We start from the raw sequence: 25,266 nt of genomic DNA, 5'->3' as shown, positions 1-25,266 counted from the left end.
CAGCATGTCTTTGAAATACGGAAGTGTGACAATACGCAAGCACAGAGAAAACATGAAACTCCATGCAGATAGTGTCCTCAGTGGCGTCCCGAGGCAGGTGCAAGGGGTGCGGTCTGCACTGGGTGACACCGACCACACGGGGTGACACCGGACCCGCTCCACAAAAAGGTACGTTGTAAAGCAAGCTGACGATCCCCGCAGGATGGATTGGATCCATCCTGCGGGGATCGTCTGCTTTTTTTAAAACTTACCTTTTCTTGGAGTGGGTCCAGTGTCACCCCGAATAGGTTGCATGCCGACGATCCTGCGGGGATCGTCGGCATGCAACCTACCGGTATACGAGGTGACACCGGACCCGCTCCAAGAAAAGATAAGTTGTAAAGAAAGCTGACGATCCCCGCAGGATGGATTGGAGTCCGATCCATTATGCTCAATTTGCAAATCCAATCCATTCTGCAGGGATCGTCGGAGGGGGTGTCACCAAGTGTTACCGCACTGGGTGACACCAAGCCTAGGGACGCCTCTGAGTGTACTGACTAGGGACCTGAGTTCTACGAGACAGAAATGCTATTCACTAAGCCACTATGCCACCAAGTTTTATTTTCTGAATTTTTTAAATACTATGGATGTATCCAATACAGTAAAATTAAAGTGTATATCAGGGAAAAATTAAAATACAGAAAAGTGCAATACATCTAGGCAATACATCCACATCCCCCCTTATTTTATCTCATTAGAGATCTTGCAAGTACAGAATATTGTCTATTGATCTGCCAGAAATGCACTCAGCTCCAAATTGCTTTTTGTGGGCTGACAACACACAGCATTTTTGTGGGCTGATTGATGTAAGCCCTGGCCAGTTGTCTTTTGCAAATTTTTTTGTTTCCTCCTACTGTTCTCATCTTCACACCATAAGGACTGATTGATCTGTAGTCCAAAAAAGAACTGGGAAAGCTAAGCTAAATAGACTCCTTGAGATATCTCAAGAAGTGTGTTTAGGGCAAGGGACAGCTCTGAATTCCTGACAAGATCAACTTTGTTTTGCTCTTATCAGATATAAGAAAACTCTTTCAATTGTATATCTAACAGGCCAAAAGAGAGCACATGAGATAACATAATTGTATACACTTTAGTTTTGTTCTGTGCTGCTATACTGTCATCTTGTATTATTGTGAATATGTACCAATAATGTCTATTTTTTTTAAATGCGCCATAAGTTTTGATTGTAGTTAAAATTGTGTAAAGCGATTCATGTGAACACATAAGTAAACCTAAGACAAAAAAACGTAACAAACACTCTACAGTACCAATATCATCTACCATATAAGGAATAAATTCCCATTTATGTGCCACATATGATATGTGGATTCCCACAAGCGTTGACTATAGACGATTAAAGTTCCCTTCTTATTATGGAATGTAGCTGCTTCATTAGAGAACAGCTCCCTCTTGTGAGAATCCGTATCGTGTGTAGGCCATAAACAGCAGGTGTTAATGGAGCCAGATGTTTGGTTCACTTGCTAGATGTGTGTCCATCCTGTTCCTGTTGTAGCTGTATAGTTAAGTTTTTATATTTCAGTTGCTGTTTAGTAATTGCCTTATCACTTTATGTTTTAACAGGTATGACATCTGTACGTACAAAAACAAGCCTTGTGGTACTCTAGGTAAGTGTCTTGGGTACTTCAAAACACCGCAACAACAAATGCTTGGGTTGGCCAAATTATCTTGATGAATCTTTAGTCATGCACATGATTCAGTATGTTCCTATATTTATACATGTAAAACTACCAGGAACCTTTGAGGGGCCCTATTGACTGACTGTACTATTTAATTAAAAAGTAGATTTCCTTAAAATGCTGGAAATTTGCTCATTCTTTAGTATGGATAAAACTAACTACTATGTTGTGTTGCAACTGTAAAATACACTGATCAACCATAACTTCATGACCATTGACAAGTTAAGTGAATAACACTGATCTATTTACAATGGCATCTGAAAGTAAGTGGGATATACTAGGAAGCAAGTAAACATGTTGTCCCTGATGTTGATGTGTTGAAAGCAGAAAAAATGAGCATTGCCATTTGTTGTATATTGGGCTGTGTAGCCTCAGACCAGTCAGCGTGCCCATGTTGATCTGTGTCCAATGCCAAAAGCAACTATAATGGGCACATGAGTATCAGAACTGGATCATGGAGCAATGGAAGAAGGCAGCCTGATCTGATGAATCATGTTTTCCTTTACATCATGTGGACGGCCGGGTGTATGTGCGTTGCTTGCCTGGGGAAGTTGATGGCACCAGGAAGCAGTATAGGAAGAAGGCAAGCTGGCAGAGACAGTATGATGCTTTTGCCAATGTTCTGCCTGGAAACCTTGGGTTCTGTCATTCATGTGACATGTACCACCTTCCTAAACCTTGTTGCTGACCAAGTACACCATTTCATGGAAATTGTATCCTCTTTCAGCAGGATAATGTGCCCTGCCACACTGCAAAAATGGTTCAAGAATGGTGTGAGGAACAAAACAATGAGTTTGAGGTGTTGACTTGGTATCCAGAGTCTCCAATGTAATTGAGCATCTGTGGGATGCACTGGAAAAACAAGTCTGATTCATGGAGGCCTCATCTCGCATCTTACAGGACTCCTCGAAGGGTCAGGACTGTTTTGGCAGCAAAAGAAGGACCTACTAAATGTTAAGTGGGTGGTCATAAAGCTATGGCTGATTCGCTTTATCAATGGGCCCCAACTTAATAGAAGAATGCATTTTCTTTCAACATTAGTAAAGCTTTCAATTTCCTGACTTTCAAAAACTTACCAATTGCCCTTTTTCGCAAATTTTAGCCATGCTACCATTGAACTCTATGAGAATGCACAGTTTAAAGAAAGCGCATCAAAGATGCAACATGCAGGACTTTGATGCGCTTTCATCAAAATACTTGTTCTCATAGAGTTAAATGGTAGCATGGCTGCAAATGTTTGTAAAATGCACATTAAAACACACATAAAAATGAGACACACAAAAACTGCGCCGCACACATATGAACCTGTGAACGTGTGTCCTAGAGGAGTGAAAAGGTTACTGTGCCAGCTGCAATTTATCATGCAAAAATCATTCTTAGGAAATGTATTGTCTTTTCAGTTATTTTTTTAGATATACTGTACATATTAAAAGAGAATAGCTTGATGGAAAGATTGTTATCAGTTAAGTTTTACTGTTTTAATTTTTTTTTATAGATGGCTTCAAAAAATGTGGTTTTAATAGATATTAAGGATGTTCTTCTTGTTATCAAATGCCAGTCAGTATGGTGTATTGTTTCACCTACTGTAGATCTAATTCCCATTTAATCATATAGGGTAATTTCTCATTAGAAGATGAGAAAAGTTGGCAGAGGAAGATATATTGACAGAGATTGAGAAGATTGAAAGCAATATTGGGAATTCAGTCTGTCTCACAATACCAAACAGTGGGATAGGGATGGACTGAATATGGCACATTTGTGATTAGGTCTGACCCACATTATTAGATCTATATGGAGTAGTAAACAGGCTTGAGGTTCAGTTTGGATCCAAACAAGTAAAACATTCTTGGTATAAAGTTGCAGTAATTTTTATCAAGCAGAGGCAGGCCCGACCTGGCTTCAAAGTTGCTGCAGCCTGAGAGCAAAAAATAAAAAAGAATGTTCATACCCTAACATACAGAATGTATGTTTTTCATTCTAGGAGAAGTTTATTTTTAAGGCTCCATACATGTTATCCTAATGTTGTCCTATGTGGCCATGCACACTATTTTATGCTAGAAGCGTTTTTTAAGCTTCAGTGTTTAGGAGCAGAAAAAAAAATTTGGTAGAGTTTTTGGGAGCATTTTTCTGTAAAAACATGAATAAAACTCTACTTCTAAAAGTTTTTAAATGCTACTACAAGCTGGCACAAAAATGCTCTTATCAGCACTTTTCATCAAGCTTTTTTTCTAGCATTTTTTTGAGCTTATAAAAAGGCTACTCTGCATGGAGCGAAATCACTTTAAAACAAGTCATCATTCATCTCTGTAGCTGTAGGCATTGGGAAGCAATACATTTTCAGATTTTATGACACAGGCACTGAAATATTAGATGTTTTCTATGGAAACAAAGTGTTCTACCTCTCCAATCTAAGCACTGGAAGTGGGTTCTCTAACTAGTGTAGTGAATGAGATGTTTTACTCACAGCCCCAGTAGAATTAGCAGACAGTGACTCAACCCAAATAACATCCAGCAGATCATTGAACGTTTTTACTCCAGATCATACAGCTGAACATCAGATAGGTAAAAAAATCATGGTGTGTATAGCTCCAGCAGGACACAGTACATGTGGAGAATGAACATGGAGACTGATCATGAAAAAGAAGGGAGGGGCTAACTATATAGAACATGCACTAGCTACAGAGGTATGAAGAGACAATTATTTAAGGGCACACACAGACAATGCATGTGCAGCATGATACAAAGCCATGACAACTTGCCAGCCCTCTAATGTGAATACATAACAGATGCTTCTATACTGTTAGGAACCAACTAAAAACACCTTGGAAATTGTGTTGTTGTCCTTGAGGATCTTTGAGAATGAATTACATCACAGCACAAGCAGCTAAAATTTTACACATCAGCACAGCCACTGGTCTGTGCTTGGAGACACAGGGAGATCGGGCGAATCACACTGGCTGCCTTTTTGCCACAACTTTATTTAAATGTTAGAAGTGACATTTTTATACACTGTATTCACTGCAGTGTCATTGCAATGAGGTGGTTTACATCACAGCCCACTGCACTGAAAAAAAGTACTACATGCATGTGAACTGACACCATTTTGCTTTCTATATGCATTGGTGCTACATTGGCAGCTATTTCCAGTACAGCCCCAACACATCTGGTGTAAATGAGACCTTACTGCTTGTATTGTATTGTATGAATATGTGAATACTTTAATGTCCATTGTCAGGGCACACTGAGACAAAGGACTCATTTACATCAGGCACACTCTTCACCTATTCACAGGTGAAACTTTACTCAGGGTAGTGTAAATTCAGTAGAGCATACATTACAAATTGTTGATTTTCTAGAGCTTTCGTTTTCTTCATATGCCAGCCTATAAAACTAATCACTATGCTTCCTTTCACAGGAAGCATAGTACATGCCAATCAGATCATGCTCTAATTTCTTATTCCAAGTACTGAACAATCATAGCATTGGCTTACTAGAGCCATTCAGGTATTCCGTGATGGAGGAGTTCACTTGCCCCTTGGGAGTGTTCTTTTCCAAGTGTGTATTTTTCCAAGAAGCAAGACACACTAAATATGAAAATATGACCCTGACATTTGCTTCTGCTGTAAAATACAGCCATCCCATTTTTTCCTTGATTAAAAATTAGTGTGTAAATCAGATTAGTTCAGTTGTTTTTGAGCTTTGGACCACCAAAGCTGTATATTTCTTATTTTATTTGTGTTGGTGTCATGGAAGGTCTATAGGAATACTCTTGTTAGAAGCTTTTCAGCTAAAGAACTCTGTCCAAAGTTGAAAGGAAAGTCAGATGAAAGGCTTACTAGTAGCTTTGTTTGTGTTACTGCGACTGAGGCTCCTCACTGAGTCTGTTAAAAGTGTGAACTCCAACGTCACTTAACATGGTGCTGCTGGCCACGCAAAGGGTTTTACTAAGTGATGCCGAGCATGCATTTTTAACAAGCTTAGCATCACTGAGCTGACTGTCAGTGTGTGTTTACAAGGGCTCACACTTTCACAGACAGTGCTACTGCTGCCTCAGGCGGCCATTTTTATTGTGGACCCTCGACACCGTCCTGATTTGGACTAAACATGACCAAGAGGAAGATCTCCCAGTCAACAGTCAAGAAGTAGGAAGTGGCTGCAGGAAATAGGACCCGACTTGAATTCACCTGTGGGTTTTATAAGAATGATAGGCAGTAGCACTGTGCAATCAACTCAGCCCAAAATCCTTACAATCTATATATTTGATCAAATCAAGATTTATTTATTTTATTATATTACTGCATCTCATGTGCTATCAATCTCACACTGGGAGGAGAGAGCAGAGTGATTTTCTCACCTCTGTGATGATACTCCTTTATTTCCCCAGTCAGTAGGCTGGGACTTGGAGGGTGACAAAGTTGCTTTTTTAACTTCAACAGAAAAAAATTAGCTAAGTTGTTGGAAAAGGTACCCAGATCTATGAGAGATGTGAATGGTGTCTGTCATCAGCTGCAGCTACATATTACAACCCAAAAACAGTTCCAGGAGAAAAGCACTATTTGGGAAGACATTTGGTAAACAAAATACTGATCCCCATGCCTCTATCAGCTTAAAAAAAATTACTAGAATATATTTTAAGATTTGCTATTAAAAATGTAGAAGGCTTTGACTGTGTAGGCTGGAGATCTTCTTTACTAATGTGTTTCCTGGTACAGTGCCCATTTTGAAGATTTGGAGCTGTTGGTCAGCCATACTTTTGGTCAGCCATCATCCACACTCTCTTTGAAGCATTACTAACGTTGTAGTTTACTTCTAAGTTGAACTCCACTTGACTCAATTGTCTCAAGAGATTCTCTCATGAGTGACATGGTTTGCGTTTATTGGATTGTGTTTACCACCCTGTGCTGTCACTATCCCCTCTAATTTCAATAAAGTCATTTTAAACATGTTGTGTTTTTAGCCCACAAATTCATTGCACCCAATTTCAGACAGTAGACTACACTTCAAATTCTACGCCGGCCTTCCGCAACCCTTCAAATAATTTCATTTCTCAAGGAATGCCTGCTAGTAATTACACAGAATATGAACAGTAAATTGGGATTCAAGCATAAATAAAGAATTAGGAATGTGGCATTTTTGGTGTAATTGTTACCCGGGGCTGCCGTATACAACATAATAATTTGCTCCTCTACACAAATCCCAAGAAGTGAAGAAGGGCACTGCTCACCATTTAAAAGCCTCAAATACAGTTTATTGACCTCTCCAACACCCAGACCATATCATCTGGTACTTGCTAACGTGTCTCACTCCATTGGGAGCTTGCTCATAGGGTAAATGGTGAGCAGTTCCCCTCTTCTCTTTCTGGAGTTTGTGTGGAGGATTTATGAGTGACTGAGGACTACTACCAGTTCCCATCATCGGTGGTCATTTGGGGATTGATGTCTGCAGCAGAACATTGGATCTCGTAAAATTTGCTGTTGTTGGTCACTGAAATGCTCCTTTCATTTATGGTCACTGGAAAAAAAATGCTTCTTACAGTGGTGGTCATTAAGAAGACTGCCCCTCTTACTGATAGCTGAAAAAGATTATTGGTGTCAGTGGTTACTTGGACCTCTTGCACACCAGTTTCTGAGACCAAGCAATGTAAACTCTAGCATATTTTCCCCAGCCAGGAAGCCCAGGTTCTGCGTATAGCTGCCCAATGACATAAATGGCTGTGCTTGTTGAAACATTAAACATTTTTGCATAAAATAGAAAATGTACTGTATTTTGCATGTGCCTGTACACTATACTGTTTATGCAAACACTTGCGTATACCCAAGTAAGGCCATGCAGAGCCATATATGTAATTGGTTGCTGTACGCAGCACCAGGGTGCCAGAATGTACGTTTATGCAGGCACTTGCGTTACCCAAGTAAAGCCATGCACAGCCATACATGTAATTGGTTTCTGTACGCAGCACTTGGGTGCCAGAATGTATGTTGCGCGGTGCTCATACGCCCTCATGCAATAGGCCTTAAGGGAAAGGCCTTCTCCACTAGAGGAGCCCTGAGATCCCACAGAACCATCACTGGGAAAGGATGCGATAGACTGACAAATTATATAACTTATAAAACACTACCATTGTGTATCATATTATGGACCTGCCACTGTTTTGAGGAAAAACAAAAAACTACATTTAGTAATTTAGCTTTTTATCTGTCTCTTCCCTCTTCTTTGCTGGCAGGCCCCTCTCTAATGCCAGTGTCAGTCTATGCAAATAAAAGGGAAAAGACAGATTCCAGAGGTATTCTAGTAGTTTTAAAAGAAAGATGGCCTCTGTCACCATAGCTTTGGAGAGAGAACTAAGAAGGTAATTAATAACAAATACATAATACTTTTCTAATTCTTGCTGAGGTGACACAATCAACCATATTCAGTTAGAATTTCTTATTCCTAAACTGAAGGGAGCAGGGTCCAGCATATTTGGATCCCACATTGTAAACTGTAACTCCTGAAATCCTGCACAGGGTTAATACTGAAGTTGTTCATGTCTCCTAACCTTCACTTCTTGGACCTGAAAGCTTATAGCACTTCATGTTTAGGCAGATACTGTCACATGTCATAGGTGGTGGATAATGGACTGGCTTCAGTGTTAGCCTCTCCCATGTAAGGTGAAACAAAATGGCCCTTAGTTATTAGCAGCGTTTGCTTCCAGTGCCATAAAATCCATTTAAATGCAATAGAGAATTATTTTCCAGCATCTTTAATATTACATTTAGAGGAATAATTAACAGATATGATGTCCATATCAACTTAAAGCCTACTGCCAACATTTTTATGGATATAATGGGGAAGAGTTTCAGTTTCTGTCAGATTTTTTTCCCCCCTCACTTCCGGTTTTGTCTGAAAGATCGTTGTCAATAGGACAGGAATGTACAGAAAACAATTAAATGCGCTTTGGACATTCTAACTCTCTCTTGCTGTACTCTAAAAAGATATATTTATTTGTGCCTCTATTCCTTTTTGAAATATTTCCCCTTCTTCCTGTACTTACAGGGAATAAGGTTCCTTTCACATGACGGGTCCAATCAGGTCTGCCTGTCAGTTTTTCAGACTCATCATTGTTTTATGGACTCTCAATTCACCCCTACCTCCAATCCAATCTGGTCGGCTAAAAAAAAAAAAAATAGAAGGAGATCCATCCCCCTATGTCTAGGCATATTGGAGGGCACTTGGGTGTAAACAGACAGCGGAGACACCCAGCTGCCCATAGAACAGAGCAGGCTCTGTCTGTGTTTGCTCTGCATAAACTGAGCAGATACAGACCTGTCATCTGCCCGCTCTGCTCTGATCAGCAGGGGAACAGTAGACAGAACCCCTGCTGATCTCAATGGATTCTGCCTGTGAAAGGGGGCTATGAGGAAATCTCCCAGGAGGGACACAGATGGCAATAAAATCCTAACAGAAGCTTTAATCCTTACCAGCTCTTTCCAAAACAAATTCAATGGTTGTAGCTGAAGTTGTTTTTAAATGATGGTGTACTTTTCTGTGCCAACCCTTATCACTTTTGCTGACCAGCTTGGTCTGCATGTTTACATGGATAATTGACAGTAGACCCTTGCAAAATAAACAAAGGAGTTGTTCAGAATTTATCAGAATGCAATATTTTGAAATAGCTTTCCTATTTTTACATTATTGGTTTTAACTAGTAGAGGTGCATTAAAGTAGACCTGGGTAGTCACATGCACCCCAAGCTACCTTGCTTACACACACTGCACAAGCATGGTCCACCCTTGTCATTATCAGGAAACTAGTCAAGAGTAATGTGCAGCCAACGCTAGTGCAAGTGCAGTGAGACATGAAGTTTCTGAAAGAGGCTGCAGGAGATTAGTGGCACTGAGATGCAAAAAAGGATGAAAAAAAGGTGAAAATGGTATTTTATGACGAAAAAAAGCAGTTGTATATGAACACAGAGCTTTAGGGTTTAGATCTACTTTAACGAATCCTGAGATATCAGGATTTACTCCAAATCACTAGATAGAAATAATTGTTAAAGGTTTAGTTATGGCTAGTGACTGTACTTCTCATTTAAAAATGCTTGTACTAAAATTAGCAATAAATGGAAATTTCCCCAAAAAAAGATGTGTGTGCTAAAATTAAATAAGATGTATACATCCTGTGCACTCCATAGATCTTATTATCCAGGGGTCCAGTATTTTGTTTTTCTTCTTCTGTAGTTTCCTACACGTAAGAAAAGAAAAAAAATTCTGAACACACTAAACTCAAACAGATCTGCTCAGAAAATAATGTGGATACTTCCCTTTTTTCCTTTTTTTTCTGATTTTTGCTGCCTCAAGAATGTTAAACTAGAAATACTTTGTTGAATTCCCTCTTCTGGCTCAAGTTACTAGGTGGTCCCAAGTTACCAGAAGTAAAATTTATAAATCTAACCCCTAGTCTAGACATTTTCCAGCACTGACTGCAGTTCAAAAAATATTAATGTCTAGCCTGCAAAGTGAAATTCCCCCCAGTGATTTTGTAAATGGCTCGAAAGTTAACCTTTTGCCAACTGCTCCTTCTATATGTGGAGGTTATTAAAAAGAATCCAGGCATTTATAAGGCTGAAACACCTTGGCCTGACCCTTTGTGTCTCCTTCTGTTTATTTAGGCTTGGCCTCGGTGGCTGGAATGTGTGAGCCGGAGCGGAGTTGCAGCATTAATGAAGACATTGGCTTGGGTTCTGCATTTACCATTGCACATGAGATTGGTCACAAGTGAGTTGGAAAAAAAATCAAAATATGGTATTATGCAATCTGTTTTACATTGTTCCAGAGAATTACTTCCATTTCCAGCTTATTCATTGCTGTGCATTTCACTGTCAGCGTCATTAGCTTGGTTTTCTTCAGTATCTGTCTAGCAGCTACTACAGTCTTTTCTGGCATTTTTAGATAATTGTAATTTTTTCCCTTCTTCATAAAAAGGAAATTTCATTAAAACTGGACTCCAGCCAGATCTAAAAACACTAATTAACATAGTTTGTTAGTTATTAAAAAAATAAAAAATATATATTTTGACAATGTATTTCCACTTTTGCAGCCAATTTAGGATGACACCTACTTTATAATTGTCACATGTCCCCATCTACATAGTACAACTTATAGCATAAAAAAATAAAAAATTGCAGTTTTCTTTCTTAGATGCTCTATTTTGGACCCTCCAGCATGGAGAAATTCCATGTAGTTCTCTTTGTTTATGAGTGGGCTGGGCATGTTTATGAGTGGGCTGGGCAACTGTGTTTGCTATAATTAATGCTGTCTGTACTGGGCACTCAGATTTTCATTATCAATTGTAACTAGATTTGAATACTGTCTGTCCTAACAAAGGGTTAAAGGTGTAGAGGCTGGGCTTCTTGAACTGTATGTTAATGAGGACAGACCTGGGACAGGTTCACTCTAACGATGTTCAAGAAACCTTGCAGTCGGTCAAGACAACTCCTCCTGAGAAACATCTAAAAGGTAATACATATTTTTTAAAAATGTAGGCATGCTGTGTGAAGGCAAACGCATAACAAACTTATAGTGGGGTTTTCTCAAATTTGACTGCACAAATGGAAATATGCTTTAAGGTTTTATCACCCTACCTTAATCCTCTTCACAGCAGCAGAGTATGGGGGGCAGAACTAAGAGCCAATTAGGCTCTGCTGCATGCACATGTATGGGACAAAATGGAGAGAGAGAGAGGAGAGATCACTCTATTAGTGTGTTGCTTCTTTCTATTTGTCCTGTCACCAAGCTTGGGCCTGTGTATAGGTGCTGCCATGGAAGTTCTGTACATAGATGTGTTGTCTAGCAGGATTATCTGAGTCATAAGACCATCTGCTGTACCAGTTTATGGTCTTCTACATATAGAAGGGGAGTGTAATACAAATGAGCAGGGACTACCCTGACTCCTGTAGCATTAGCCATGATATGAAATGAATAAGAAACTTGGACCTTTCATAATGACTACAGTAGATATGCATACTTAAGAACTTAAGCACAGATATCTCAGTGGTTGAATAAATCAGAAATATAAGAAACTGTCAGATGGTTTACCCTTCTAGCATATATCAAATCTGAAATACTACTTTTGAGTGGACTGACCCTTTAAGTGCAATCAGAAAAAAAGAGAGAGGGCGTAGGTGTGTAAGAAAACTAAGGTCATATTTATTACAAGGTTTGCTTAGTACATGTGATTTTGTTTTTGTCTTGACTTGTGTTTAGATAAGATGGTAGAAATAAAGAATTGTAAGGAAATTGTAGAGTTACATTACAGAGGACCTCCACCCAAAAATGTTTTTAGTTTTGGGTGATGGGAAATGATAAAGGAAAATCAGTTAAAGGATGCTTCAGTTGTCCCATGTTTTATTTGGAGGACAGAAGACTGTGGTACACATAGAACACTAGGACCAACTTAGAGTTCTTCCCATTGCAAGGCTTCTTTGTCATCGCAAACCACAATGTCTGCACCGTGTACAACATATTAGCCAGTTGTTTTAAATCGAGCAACACTGGGTCAGACATTCTTGCTTCAAGCATTACATGAACCTTCAGTTGAACCTAGGAACCAGACAGACTAGTGTGACTTACTTGTTATTCTCTTGCATCAAATTCTTCATTTCTGTGCAAATTTAAGGATGTCTTTTCCGACTTCCATTTTTAATCAGCGAGACTTCACACATGTAATCCAGAGGATTCTTTTAACTGTGGTGATTACATTAATGGCATCAATCATGCACCGTCTAATTATTATTTTAGCTTTTTAAATGTAGTGTCTGGATTACAAATGTCTAAAGTATTTCCTCTGCCTATCTAGTGCTGGACTGGTGCTACCTGTCTATGAAAGGCAAACTGTTTCTTGCAATTTCCTTCCTTCAGTCTTAATTATTAGTGACAAGCTGGCCCTTTTAATAAAATAATATTCCTTTTATTTCAGTGTTGTTACAGCTGTGCAGATTTGTTTTCCATTCTCAGGATTTGATCTCATTAGTGTCACCTGTCCCCTCAAGCACACCTGAATCACAAGACACTGATGTGATGTGTCAAGATTTGGGATGTAAGGATGTTTGTTCTGTACAGAGAATTGTACTAAGAAGGAGATAGGGTTATATTGACTATAGGGACTTATAGGCTACGGTCTGTCTAAGAAAAGACAATAAGGCTACATTCACTCTCATATGTTATAGTGGCATGCATTATATATGTGTTCTGCATGCGTTTTACATGTGGTACAATTCAAGGCTGGCAGTCAAAGGTTATACCTGGTACTTCCAGGTATGGTGGAGCATGTGACTTCCTTTGTGTGATAATGTCAATATTCCCATCGCACACTTTCCTGGATAAGACTTACAGTGGGGCAAAAAAGTATTTAGTCAGCCACCAATTGTGCAAGTTCTCCCACTTAAAAAGATGAGAGAGGCCTGTAATTGGCATCATAGGTAGATTTCAACTATAAGAGACAAAATGAGAAAATAAATCCAGACAATCACATTGGCTGATTCGGAAAGAATTTATTTGCAAATTATGGTGGAAAATAAGTATTTGGTCAATATCAAAAGTTCATCTCAATACTTTGTTATATATCCTTTGTTGGCAATGACAGAGGTCAAATGTTTCCTGTAAGTCTTCACAAGGTTGGCACACACTGTTGGCTGATTTGGAAAGAATTTATTTGCAAATTATGCTGGAAAATAAGTATTTGGTCACCTACAAACAAGCAAGATTTCTGGCTCTCACAGACCTGTACCTTCTTCTTTAAGAAGCTCCTCTGTCCTGCACTCATTACCTGTATCAATGGCATCTGTTTGAACTTGTTATCAGTATAAAAGACACCTGTCCACAACCTCAAACAGTCACACTTCAAACTCCACTATGGTGAAGACCAAAGAGCTGTCGAAGGACACCAGAAACAAAATTGTAGACCTGCACCAGGCTGGGAAGACTGAATCTGCAATAGGCAAGCAGCTTGGTGTGAACAAATCAACTGTGGGAGCAATAATTAGAAAATGGAAGACATACAAGACCACTGATAATCTCCCTCGATCTGGGGCTCCACGCAAGATCTCATCCAGTGGGGTCAAAATGATCACAAGAACGGTGAGCAAAAATCCCAGGACCACACGGGGGGACCTAGTGAATGACCTGCAGAGAGCTGGGACCAACGTAACAAAGGCTACCATCAGTAACACACTACGCCGCCAGGGACTCAGATCCTGTAGTGCCAGACAAGTCCCCCTGCTTAAGCCAGTACATGTCCGGACCCGTCTGAAGTTTGCTAGAGAGCATTTGGATGAACCAGAAGAGGATTGGGAGAATGTCATATGGTCAGATGAAACCAAAATAGAACTGTTTGGTAGAAACACAACTTGTCGTGTTTGGAGGAGAGAGAATGCTGAGTTGCATCCAAAGAACACCATACCTACTTTGAAGCATGGGGGTGGCAACATCATGCTTTGGGGCTGTTTCTCCACAAAGGGACCAGGATGACTGATCCATGTACAGGACAGAATGAATGGGGCCATGTATCGTGAGATTTTGAGTGCAAACCTCCTTCCATCAGCAAGGGCATTGAAGATGAAACGTGGCAGGGTCTTCCAACATGACAATGATCCCAAACATACCGCACGGGCAACGAAGGAATGGCTTCGTAAGAAGCATTTCAAGGTCCTGGAGTGGCCTAGCCAGTCTCCAGATCTCAACCTCTTAGAAAACCTTTGGAGGGAGTTGAAAGTTTGTGTTGCCCAGCTACAGCCCCAAAACATCACTGCTGTAGAGCAGATCTGCATGGAGGAATGGGCCAACATACCAGCAACAGTCTGTGCCAACCTTGTGAAGACTTACAGGAAACGTTTGACCTCTGTCATTGCCAACAAAGGATATATAACAAAGTATTGAGATGAACTTTTGATATTGACCAAATACTTATTTTCCACCATAATTTGCAAATAAATTCTTTCCAAATCAGTCAATGTGATTGTTTGGATTTTTTTTTCTCATTTTGTCTCTCATAGTTGAGGTCTACCTAATTCCAATTACAAGCCTCTCTCATCTTTTTAAGTGGGAGAACTTGCACAATTGGTGGCTGACTAAATACTTTTTTGCCCCACTGTAGGAGTAGCGGGTACTGAACCTACAATCAACTGGAAACATCACAGATTAAATGCACATATTTGCCAACACACCAACGGATCATCAAATAACGTCCCAAATCTTTACTGAAGAATGATCACACCATAGAGGACTTAGTACAAAACTTCGGAACCAGGCAAGACCCCTTCACCAGGAATTCCTGACAAAGGGGTCCTGCGTGGCTTTGAAATGTTGCATTATATCCTCTGTGATGTGATCATTCTTCAGTAAAGATTTCAGACGTTATTTGATGATCCGTGGTGTGCTGGCGAATTTGTGCATTCCTTTGTGTGATGGCATTGGGCCAAACAGAGCTGTTACACTGGGAGTCCATAGTCCTGTGTTTGATACAACTGCAGTGACTTTTGGCTTACAGAGGAAATCCTGTTGCTCACTTTTAGCTCATGCTCCATAGCTTTTTTAAAGTTTATGTAGCACGCTCCTAGGTAGCTAGGGGGCGATATATTAGGTTTTCAGCTAGAAAGGCTGAATAGCAGCCTGGGCTGAGTCAGAGGGTTATTTTAGGTCAGGGCTGAGAGGCTCTGCAGGTCAGTTCCCTGATACTCCTCCCTGCTCTAGAAACTTGGAGAAGGTTCCAGAAGCAGTGGGCGGTGGTGAGGAGAAGCTGGCCTGCACACTTAGGAGATCCTGGCCAATCTCCAAGCAGGAGGCTTGGCATGGGGCCAGGGCAGCCCTTAAATGTGCTAGAGCCTGCTCAGCAGCAGGAGAGTTTGGGTGGAAGATGGAGTGAGCAGGCTGGAGAGAACAGCCTGGAAGGGGGCCCAGGAGACGGGCCTACCTCAGGGCAGAGGGGCTGGAAGGGAAAATTTCTCAGCCTCAACCATTCTCTGAGAGAGGACAGCCTTGAAAGGAGCTAGCCCAGCATAAAACTTGAAGGCAGCCACCAACCCTCAAGCTTGCAGGAGAGGGCTCAGTGAATAATCTCCCGCAACCTGGGCCAGATAAGGGGAGAAGGCATTCTGGTGGGAAACCTAACTAGCCCCCATCTGGGACTGCTTTCATTTAAGGTGGCAACTTTTGGGACTCTTGCCAGGGATTCCCTCAGGCAGCTGGGTGAAGAGGAGAATTCATCTGGGGTCTGAGGTGGTACACCAGGAGGGCTGGAGAGCTCTCCAAGAAGAGAATCCTTGTCTGTGGACTTGTACATAGTTGCTAAGGAGTTGTCCTCAAGTTTCTAAAGTTCCTTGGGCATCCCATACACTCCTAAATTCTAACCTAGTTTATTACCCCTAAATAAAATGAAAAAATAAACACGCCTAAGGACTGTTTGCTGACTCCAGTGTGCAAGTCTGTAAAAAATGCTTGTTGGTTGGCTGTGCAGGACTATAGGGGGGAGTGCTACATTTATAATGGTTCTGAAACTCCTTAGAAATACAGTATGTCTGTGTCTGTATATCAATACAACAGTCCTTTGTCTTGGTATAGATTCATGTTTCTGGTATGTTTGTGGTTTTAAACCTTCTATTTCCATATTTTCAAAATTAAACTACTGATGGGTTACAACTCAAATACAATAAATATTGAAGGTTGTTTTCAAATGTTTTAGGGAAATACTGTAAGGTAGTTTGGGTGCTCTTACATTTTTAGCATGATGTATTGTATCAAAAGTGCAATTACTGATAATGTTGGCATTCAAACTCCCTACAACCCTGTACATATTCCTCCCAGGGGACCTCTGCCTTTCCTAGTCACAATTGTAAACAATATAGTCTCATAGAGCCTCAGGTCCTGATATTGATTTTTATTTTATTTATTACAGTTATGCACATTGTGCCATCAATTTTATATTGTACATTCACATCTGTCCCTACCCTCAAGGAGCTTACAGTCTGAGTTTCATATCACACACACACACTAAGGCTAATTTAGACCATAGCCAATTAACCTACCCAAAGGTCTTTAGCATGTGGGAGGAAACCGGAGTTCCCAGAGAAGACCCAACCAAGCACAGGGAGGGCATGAAAACTAATGAAATCTCAGATAGAAGACAAGATTTTTTTCTCAATGTAATGATTTCTCATTTCCTTGTCTATTTTACAGACTACCATGTTTATAAGGGGCATAGTAACACCATAGCCGACTTAATGAAGGTTCAAAAATGTGGTTATATATCTTTTTTTTTTTTGCTGTTGTCCAGCACCTTCTTTGGTGCTGGACAACAGCAAGCACCTTCTTTGTTAGTGTTGATATTTACAGTACCTTGAAAAAGTATTCATACCCCTTGAAATTTTCCACATTTTGTCATGTTACAACCAAAAACGTAAATGTATTTTATTGGGATTTTATGTGATAGACCAACACAAAGAGGCACATAATTGTGAAGTGGAAGGAAAATGATAAATGGTTTTCAAAATGTTTTACAAATAAATATGTGAAAAGTGTGATGTGCATTTGTATTCAGCCCCCCTAAGTCAATACTTTGTAGAGCCACTTTCACTGCAATTACAGCTGCAAGTCTTTTTGGGTATCTTTTTGCACATCTAAAGAGTGAAATCTTTGGCCATTCTTCTTTTCAAAATAGCTCAAACTCTGTCAGATTAGATGGAGAGCATCTATGAACAGCAATTTTCAAGTTTTGCCACAGATTCTCAATTGGATTTAGGTCTGGCTGCTTCTCTGACTAATGCTCTCCTTGCCCTGTCAGTTTTGGTGGACGGCCATTACTTGGTAGGTTTGCAGTTGTGTAATACTCTTTCCATTTCCAGGTGATGGATTGAACAGTGCTCTTTGAGATGTTCAAAGCTTGGGATATTTTTTTATAACCTAACCCTGCTTTGAACTTTCCCAAAATGTAATCCCTGACCCGTCTGGTGTGTTTCTTGCCCTTCATGATGCTGTTTGTTCACTGATGTTCTCTAACAAACCTCTGAGGGCTTTACAGAACAGCTGTATTTATACTGAATTTAAATTACACAAAGGTGGATTCTATTTACTAATTAGGTGACTTCTGAAGGCAATTGGTTCCACTAGATTTTAGTTAGGGGTATCAAAGTAAAGGGGGCTGAATACAAATGCATGCCACACTTCAGATATTTATTTGTAAAACATTTTTGTAAAAAATTTTGAAAAACATTTATCATTTTTCTTGCACTTCACAAATACATGCTACTTTGTGTTGGTCTATCACATAAAATCCCAATAAAATACATAAATGTTTTTGGTTGTAACATGACAAAATATGGAACATTTCAAGGGGTATGAATACTTTTTCAAGCCACTGTAGGTTTGATATCCTGAATATTTCAGCTCTAGCACTACCAATGTGTTTTGGTTTGCTTTGCTCTTTCTTCTCACTCCATCCCCTGTAGCTTTCAGTTCATGACCTCTTGTACAAGAATTTATTTTAGCCTGGAAAATGCTTCCCTTTCTGTAGTTTACCCTGAAGGTGTCTGTCACATTTTTTTTACTCTGTCTTTACCACAACATACCATAAATGACTACATGCTCTTGGATACAGCCGTTTCTTTATGCCAATTCTAAAATAAAAAATAAAAATATTTGTGATTTATTAAGATGTAGATACGTTTTAACAGATAATTAAAAACAATAGTTAACATTGGGTAATTGTGCTCTCATATTTGGTTGTGGTTTCCTGAACAGAAAAGTAAAGAGTCAAGCTGATATTGAAAATAATCTTTTAGGATACCTGAGTAGGGTTTTTTTTAATCTTTAAGGTCCTCAACAAATATTAAAATGGGCCATCATCTATCAGGAATTGGTTTGACATTTATTGGCATTCAGGTAGCAGATCTTCTATCTTTCTGAGGTTGGCAACCATTAGTGCAGACTAAGTGAGCAAATTGTCTACCCCTTATACATCCTCATTTAAATGGACCCATAGGTCTGTCTTGCACTGCAAACAATAGGATAATCCCACTGATGCTTTTTTTAACACTCCTCTTCTTTTACTGCAACCACAAAAGCATAAGGCTGCGCACAGCCTCAATCCTTGTTAAGGCTAGGTTCACACCTGTGCGGGTGGTGCTGCTGCGGATCCGCACGAAAATCTGTGCAGCCGCACCACCCGCTCGGGAATGCGGACACATGGGCGTGTGCCATTAGTTCTAATGGCACGCTGTCCGCACTGGAAAATGCAACCGTACTGGGAACCTCGGCTGCGTTTTCAGAAGAAGTGCAGGGACTTCTTCCCTGCATGTCCCGGGGCACAGGAGTCCATTAAAATGAATGGGCTCTCGTGCCCGCGCAAAAAGCTGCCCGCACGGCTGCATATATGTGAACCGGGGTTCAATGAGCTTTATTTAACAAGTGTCATAGACACTCTAATCAGTTCCCCTCCTGTGATGCATTTCTCCCCCTACTGTGGCCTAACCATAGATACAAAGAAAATGAAGAAACTGATATGTGTGTGTGTGATAGCACTGAACTGACAGAAGTGAGAATTCATTCTGATGGATTTACAATGATGTTCATCTTTCTTCAGATCCTTTAAATTAGTTAAATTAGTTAATCTTTGAAGAAAGTGTTGTGTGTGGACCTTGTTCTGGTCTTAGGTTGCTATGTCTCTGATTGTGACAAAAGATTCACTCAGCAGACGATAAACTCTTGGATGGGTACTGAGGAGCATCTAATACAAAAGTTCATATTGCTTAAAAGCTAGATTCACCTTTACATTAAAAAAATAAATGCACATACAGTATTTTTGAAGATAAAAAGTGTGCATTTATTATTTTTTAAAATTAAAAATCAGTCAATTATGTGACCAGTGTAAGGCGCCTGCACATATTGCTTACAGCTCTGTTGTCAGTACCTCTGTACAGGCTGTCATTTTCAGAGTTGTAAGCAGTGTAAATGAACTACGAGCATGCTGATCGAGGCATCTTCAGTTCATTCAAACTACAAGTCCATTTGCTATGGTAGCTGATTGGTCTTGTAGTTTATTCATTTATAGGTCCTGTTAATGAATGAAGTGGCTGTGCGGGCTGCACTATTTTTGAAAAGTGACAGCAGGTGCAGAAAGAACCCCCCATCCGCTGTCACACTGAGGGGGAGATCAGGTGGGCAAGAGCTGGAACATGTAACATGTAACATGTTCCACACTAACTATGGGAGGAACATATAACATGTTCCAAAGGTGAACTTACCCTTTAAAGGTCTTTTGGAAACATTTAGCGGTTAAAAGCTGTTCTTAGTATCATTAGGAGATGATAGTCTGTATTAATCCTTAATATAGGTCCTCTAGTGCATCCCATCATGATTCAAATAACATGTTCTGCTCAAGCCCCGAAGAAGAGGGAAGCCCTTCTCCCAAAATGCGCTGACTGTAATTGATGCTCTTAACCAATAACCATTTCTAAAAGACCTTTAAGTAATATTAAACTTTGTACTAGATACTCCCCAAAACCCATCCAAGAGATAGAAAATGTCAAGGAGAAGATATTTATGAATATGTTATAGTCACTCCTATGTTGGTCCTTTAGTTACAGAACAAAAGATTTATACAAAATGTATGGCATTAGTCATTGTCTAGTTAAGAGTTTCTGTATATAATGAATATCATATTGCACAGTTCACCAGTTACATTATTGCCTCTTAAGCAACCCTTACCTTCCTACCACCAATACTATACACATTAAAAGCAAAAATGTGTATTAAAATTGCAAAATTTGACCAAATATACCTAACACTAAAGATACCTCTTATTTAATGCAAAAAGCCTTAGAATAGGCCTTGGAGGGGTGCTTTACAGTTGAGTGACCACTCTTGCTTCACCTTTACAGTAACAAGTATGTTCTATAAGCATCACTATGAAAAATCCCAATCATTACTTTACAAAGACTTTGCTGGCATAATCTTGAAAAGTTTTGTGACTCTTATTATTTTGTAGGTTTAACAGTACTGTATTTTACTTAGCTTTCTGCTGTCTTTTTTGTAATTGTTTCCATCTGAGATAACATACTGTGTGTATTACCTATGACAGCATAGAACAGTAATTGTAGGTAGTTGATCTCAATGGTACTGTATAAGTTACAAATAGATGTTAGACTTAGGATTTCAATTCTCAAATTGGTATATCACTAATTTCTGGCTATAGATGTTATAGACAGACATGATCCTACTATTACACACACAAAAAAAGTGCAGATTTTGCTTTTCCTCCATCACAATGCATTGGCAGCTCATTTTAAAAAGGCTTGTTACAACACAAAATACATCATGTTAGCATGTTTTTTGGTAATGCGGCACAATGAACAGCAAAGGTCAAAAGCGGCCCCAATGTCATAAAGTCCTGTATTAAAGGAGAAATATGCCCATAGCTTTTTTGCCCATACCACTCCTGGGGATCACATGAGTGCACCTAGTCCTGCAGTACTGTGTACCAGATCCAGTCACAGCAGGCTAAAGCTAAACGTATTTCTTTTGTTTAATATAGTGCCAAAACATTACTTTGTACTCTACAGAGTGTAAAGATCCATTTAGTCCTTGTCTCCTGTAGGATATCATACCACATTCACAACAAAGCCAGTCTTGGAAAAGCAAAAAAAAAACCAAAAAACTTTTTATCTCATTATTTGTTTTGTGGGAGCAAACTAAAACCTCCAGAAAAAACCCACTCAGACACTAGGACAAGAACAAAAAAACTTCATGTAGAGAGGGGCTCAAGTGTAGTACTGTAGATGCCTACAGAGCAAAGGACTTGATTCCCTATCGAAACCATTTGTTCTGATATTGGTTTGAAACATAATTCTTTACTCATAGCTTTATGATACAAAAAAAGTGGACATCCCTTTTAATGTCACATTGAACAAAAAAAAATAAAATAAAATAAACTGGGACGCATGAGCCTGTTAATGTGGTATGTTTGGAAAAATGCTTTTTCATGTGTGCAGTAGGACAAGCCCTATGTATTTTTATAATGTGTTAGTAGAGCGTCACATCATTTTCACTTGTCTTTGTAAACTGGAAGTCCCTGGTGCAATTATGTTATATTCAGATACCGTGGACATTATTTAGCCTGCTCTTTATACTGCTACAGTACATTAGATTGATTAATGCACAGTTGAAACGTATGCCTGGAGAGTAAGAAAATTCCTGGGGGCAGAGCAGGCTGTGACATGTGGGTTCTTTTACATTCACATTAAAGGGTTTACAGTATTGTTCTCAAGAAAACTGTCTGACACCACTGAAGTTATGTCGTCAAAGCTGCATTGAAGAAAAAAGAGCTCTAAAGGGCAACAGACGTGTTATAGGTACATTTTTAAATGCAGTCGCTCATAGGAAAACGTCTGACACTGAAAAGGCTACCACACAGGAAGCTGTCAAGGAATCACTAAATGAGATCAGATGGCAAAGAAAGAGACAGCACACACGAATTAGAAAGTAGTTAGCTTAGAGGTGGGAGGTGTTAATGTTCGAGGGTCCACTGGGTGTCCAGTGAAAACTGGAGCATAACACGCACACATGGTGGGTGTGATTATATCCTTGGCAGTTACATGTTATATTTATTATACAGAGTGATAAGTACTCTTTGTATATATTAGATACCCCTCATGACGGATAATTTTGAAAGGAGGAATTGAAAAAACTAGCATAAATAATCATCATAGCATTAAATTCATGTACCTCAAGATGAAGTTCTTTTAATTTCCAAAACACTAATATAAAAAGGTTACATTTTTGTATATAATGTAAGTTTTACCTGTCTGCCTCTTTCTTGAAAAATTGAAAAAATTACATTGTTTTCTAACAGAGCTGTTTTGTTCATTTGACTCTTCCCTTGTTCACATATTTATATAGCGCCAACAGTTTGCGCAGCACTTTACAATATAAAGGGAGACAGTACAGTTACAATACAATGCAAAGGATTAGTAGGACCTTACCCATAAGAGCTTACAATCTAATAGGGTGGGACAAGTGGTACAAAAGGTAATTCATTTATGTGAAGGATGGGCTGATAGAAGAATTAAAAGTTCATTTGTTTGGTGAAGGCAGGATAGGCTTCCCTGAAGAGATGAGTTTTCAGGGGACTCCTAAAGGTGGACAGAGTTCACATACTGTCATTTTCTGATTCCTGCCTTCAGGGCTTCTAATGCATGATTGAGAACATACAATCAGTATCTACTACATCAACACAGAATTAATCAAAGTCATCATTTTTGGGGAGGCAAGAATGGTCTCAAATGCTTGCAGATAATAGTTAATTCTCTGGGATAGTCCCAGTTTTTGGCACCTGAGAGCTTTCAGTTCTCCTGGCTAGAAGACATAGGAATCCGTTTATAAACCAGTGGTGTGGCTTAACTGTGGTTATACTGTTTCTTAAAAAGAAAATACATTTATACAGCACAGCTGTGTGCTTTACAGACATGGTTTCCACTTTGCTCGCTTTGGGACTCTGACGTTGACATTTGAAATAATAAAGGTGGAGGAGGAAACCTGTCACATGACATTGACAGGTCACATTATAGGGCTCGATTATCCTAAAGTGTTCTTTGTAGGCTCCACAATGCACCCTGCGCTTTATAAAAGAAACCTAAAATGCAGGTGCAGTGTGGAGTAACGGTATGTCCTGTGGACAGTGGTATCCACATTATAATATGGTCCCGTAATCTGGCCTTTGAGTGGATCAGGCTAATGGCTTATTCTGATTCAGAAATGCTAGGAAATATTGTACAGTTATTCTGTTGTGTACAGTATTTGTAGCTGGCATTGTTGTTTTGACCTTAGGTGAAGAAAAGAAAGCTGCTGTGTTTCTTAGAAAGTCCTCATTTGTATTTTTACTAGTTGTTTCTTTCTCTCAAAGAATATACAGTTACCACATCCGACTTGTGTCGTGCATGTACAGCTTGTAGCCTGTTTTCACCCTACAGAGAGCCAGCCATTCATTTTCTTACTTGTATGAATAATTACCGCTTGCCTGTCTATCTACTTACGTGGTGAATTTGATTATTATGTCTCGTGTCTGTTTCTGTTATAAAAACATTCTAGCTCTGTAGATGTGAACAGAATACTTCTTTGGGGTTTTAGCCATTATGATTTATTGCCTAAGTAGGCTGAAATGTCATAAATGTGAAGCTTAGAAAAACAGTTTTGGTTTCTGTGATGTGGTTGAGTTTGTATTAAATGGGAATCATGTCTTAGCATCGCATGGAAAATATACTTCTCAAGGTAGAATTTTCTAAATGCTAAATGAATACTTCATACACCAAAACATTCTATTAATACTCGTGTATACTGAAGGCTTCTATCTTGGGGAGATAGGTCAATAGAGAGTCCAACATCACTCTGTAATTCTAGTCTTCCTGTTTCTGTATATTGAATCCATATGTATATTAATGTTGTACCACAGCTCATTGACAGTAGCTTTTCTTAGAGTCCAAAATGTAAATATTTGAAGTTTTTTTTTCCGCATAAACTATGTACCATTGTGTGTGCTTGCCAAATTGGGTTTTGGAGTAATTTCCTTGACATGGGTATAGTCTCTTTTTTTACTCCAATGTTTTGAATAAATCAGTTTAACAAAATCTGGCTTGTTAAATCACATACTGGTAACTTATGATCCTAGGGAACTCAGGATCTCTGTACCCAAGTTTCCACCTTCACCCAAAGGAGCTTTTCCACATTGCTTCTTAAGGCAAATCTGTGCTTTGCTCATGAAGGCCAAGGCCACAAGTAAACTTTAATGCAGAGGTTTATTTTTATCTTTCAATTCCCACCTTTCTGTTCAGTCACAAGGAATGAAAATAGCCCTGTTTAAGCTAAGCAACACTGGATTTGTAGTTCACACAGGGCTATGGGCTCCCTGTGTGACTGTGCTAATTGGCTGAGCTGTGTCATGACTTACATGCTCCTTCTAATTGGGAAGTACTGAGCTCTTGCCTATAAATGATGTGGTGGGGAATTGAAAAATAAGGTAGGTATAGTATATGTTGCTGGGAATGGTGGAGTTAAAGAACACCATAATAACAAACATATCTATACCTGCTGTGTGCAGTGATTTTTCACAGAGCAGCCTGAATCCTCCTCTTCTCCAGTCCCCCACTGGCTCTCCTGACCCCTCCTTCCTGTCGGGTGCCCCCACAGCAAGCAGCTTGCTATGGGAACACCCGCTGCTCTGTGTGTCCATTCACACACAGAGCCATGGCTCTGACCCACCCCTCCTCTCTTTTCATTGGCTCACTGGCTGTGATTGACAGCAGTGGGAGCCAGTGGTTCCAGGTTCTGTCTCAGCCAATGATAAGAGGGAGTCCTGGGATAGCCGAGACTCCAGTGCACATCACTGGATCGAGAGGGGGCTTAGGGGAGTTTTAGTGGGGGTTGGGGGGGGGGCTGTGGCACACAGAAGGTTTTTTATCTTCATCCATAGAACCACTTTAAATGTTGCTCTTTTAAATGTAACAGGATAAATA

The 25,266-nt window shown here is 39.6% G+C and overlaps 1 protein-coding gene across 1 annotated transcript in view; it reads left to right on the top strand.

Annotated features, from left to right (window-relative positions):
- ADAMTS6 (ADAM metallopeptidase with thrombospondin type 1 motif 6) overlaps positions 1-25,266 on the top strand; it is a 433,529-nt gene that overhangs the window by 200,622 nt on the left and 207,641 nt on the right. Inside the window, exons 8-9 of the mRNA XM_089653457.1 lie at positions 1,621-1,664; positions 10,384-10,489. Coding sequence (XP_089509583.1) covers positions 1,621-1,664; positions 10,384-10,489 — 150 coding nt within the window. The remainder of the gene's footprint in view (positions 1-1,620; positions 1,665-10,383; positions 10,490-25,266) is intronic.

The sequence above is a fragment of the Staurois parvus genome, unplaced genomic scaffold (genome assembly GCF_062004578.1).
Source record: "Staurois parvus isolate SC_StPar_1 unplaced genomic scaffold, SC_StPar_1.0 ptg000714l, whole genome shotgun sequence".
In the NCBI taxonomy this organism is placed as follows: Eukaryota; Metazoa; Chordata; class Amphibia; order Anura; family Ranidae; genus Staurois; species Staurois parvus.
This window is presented reverse-complemented; position numbering and strand designations above follow the sequence as displayed.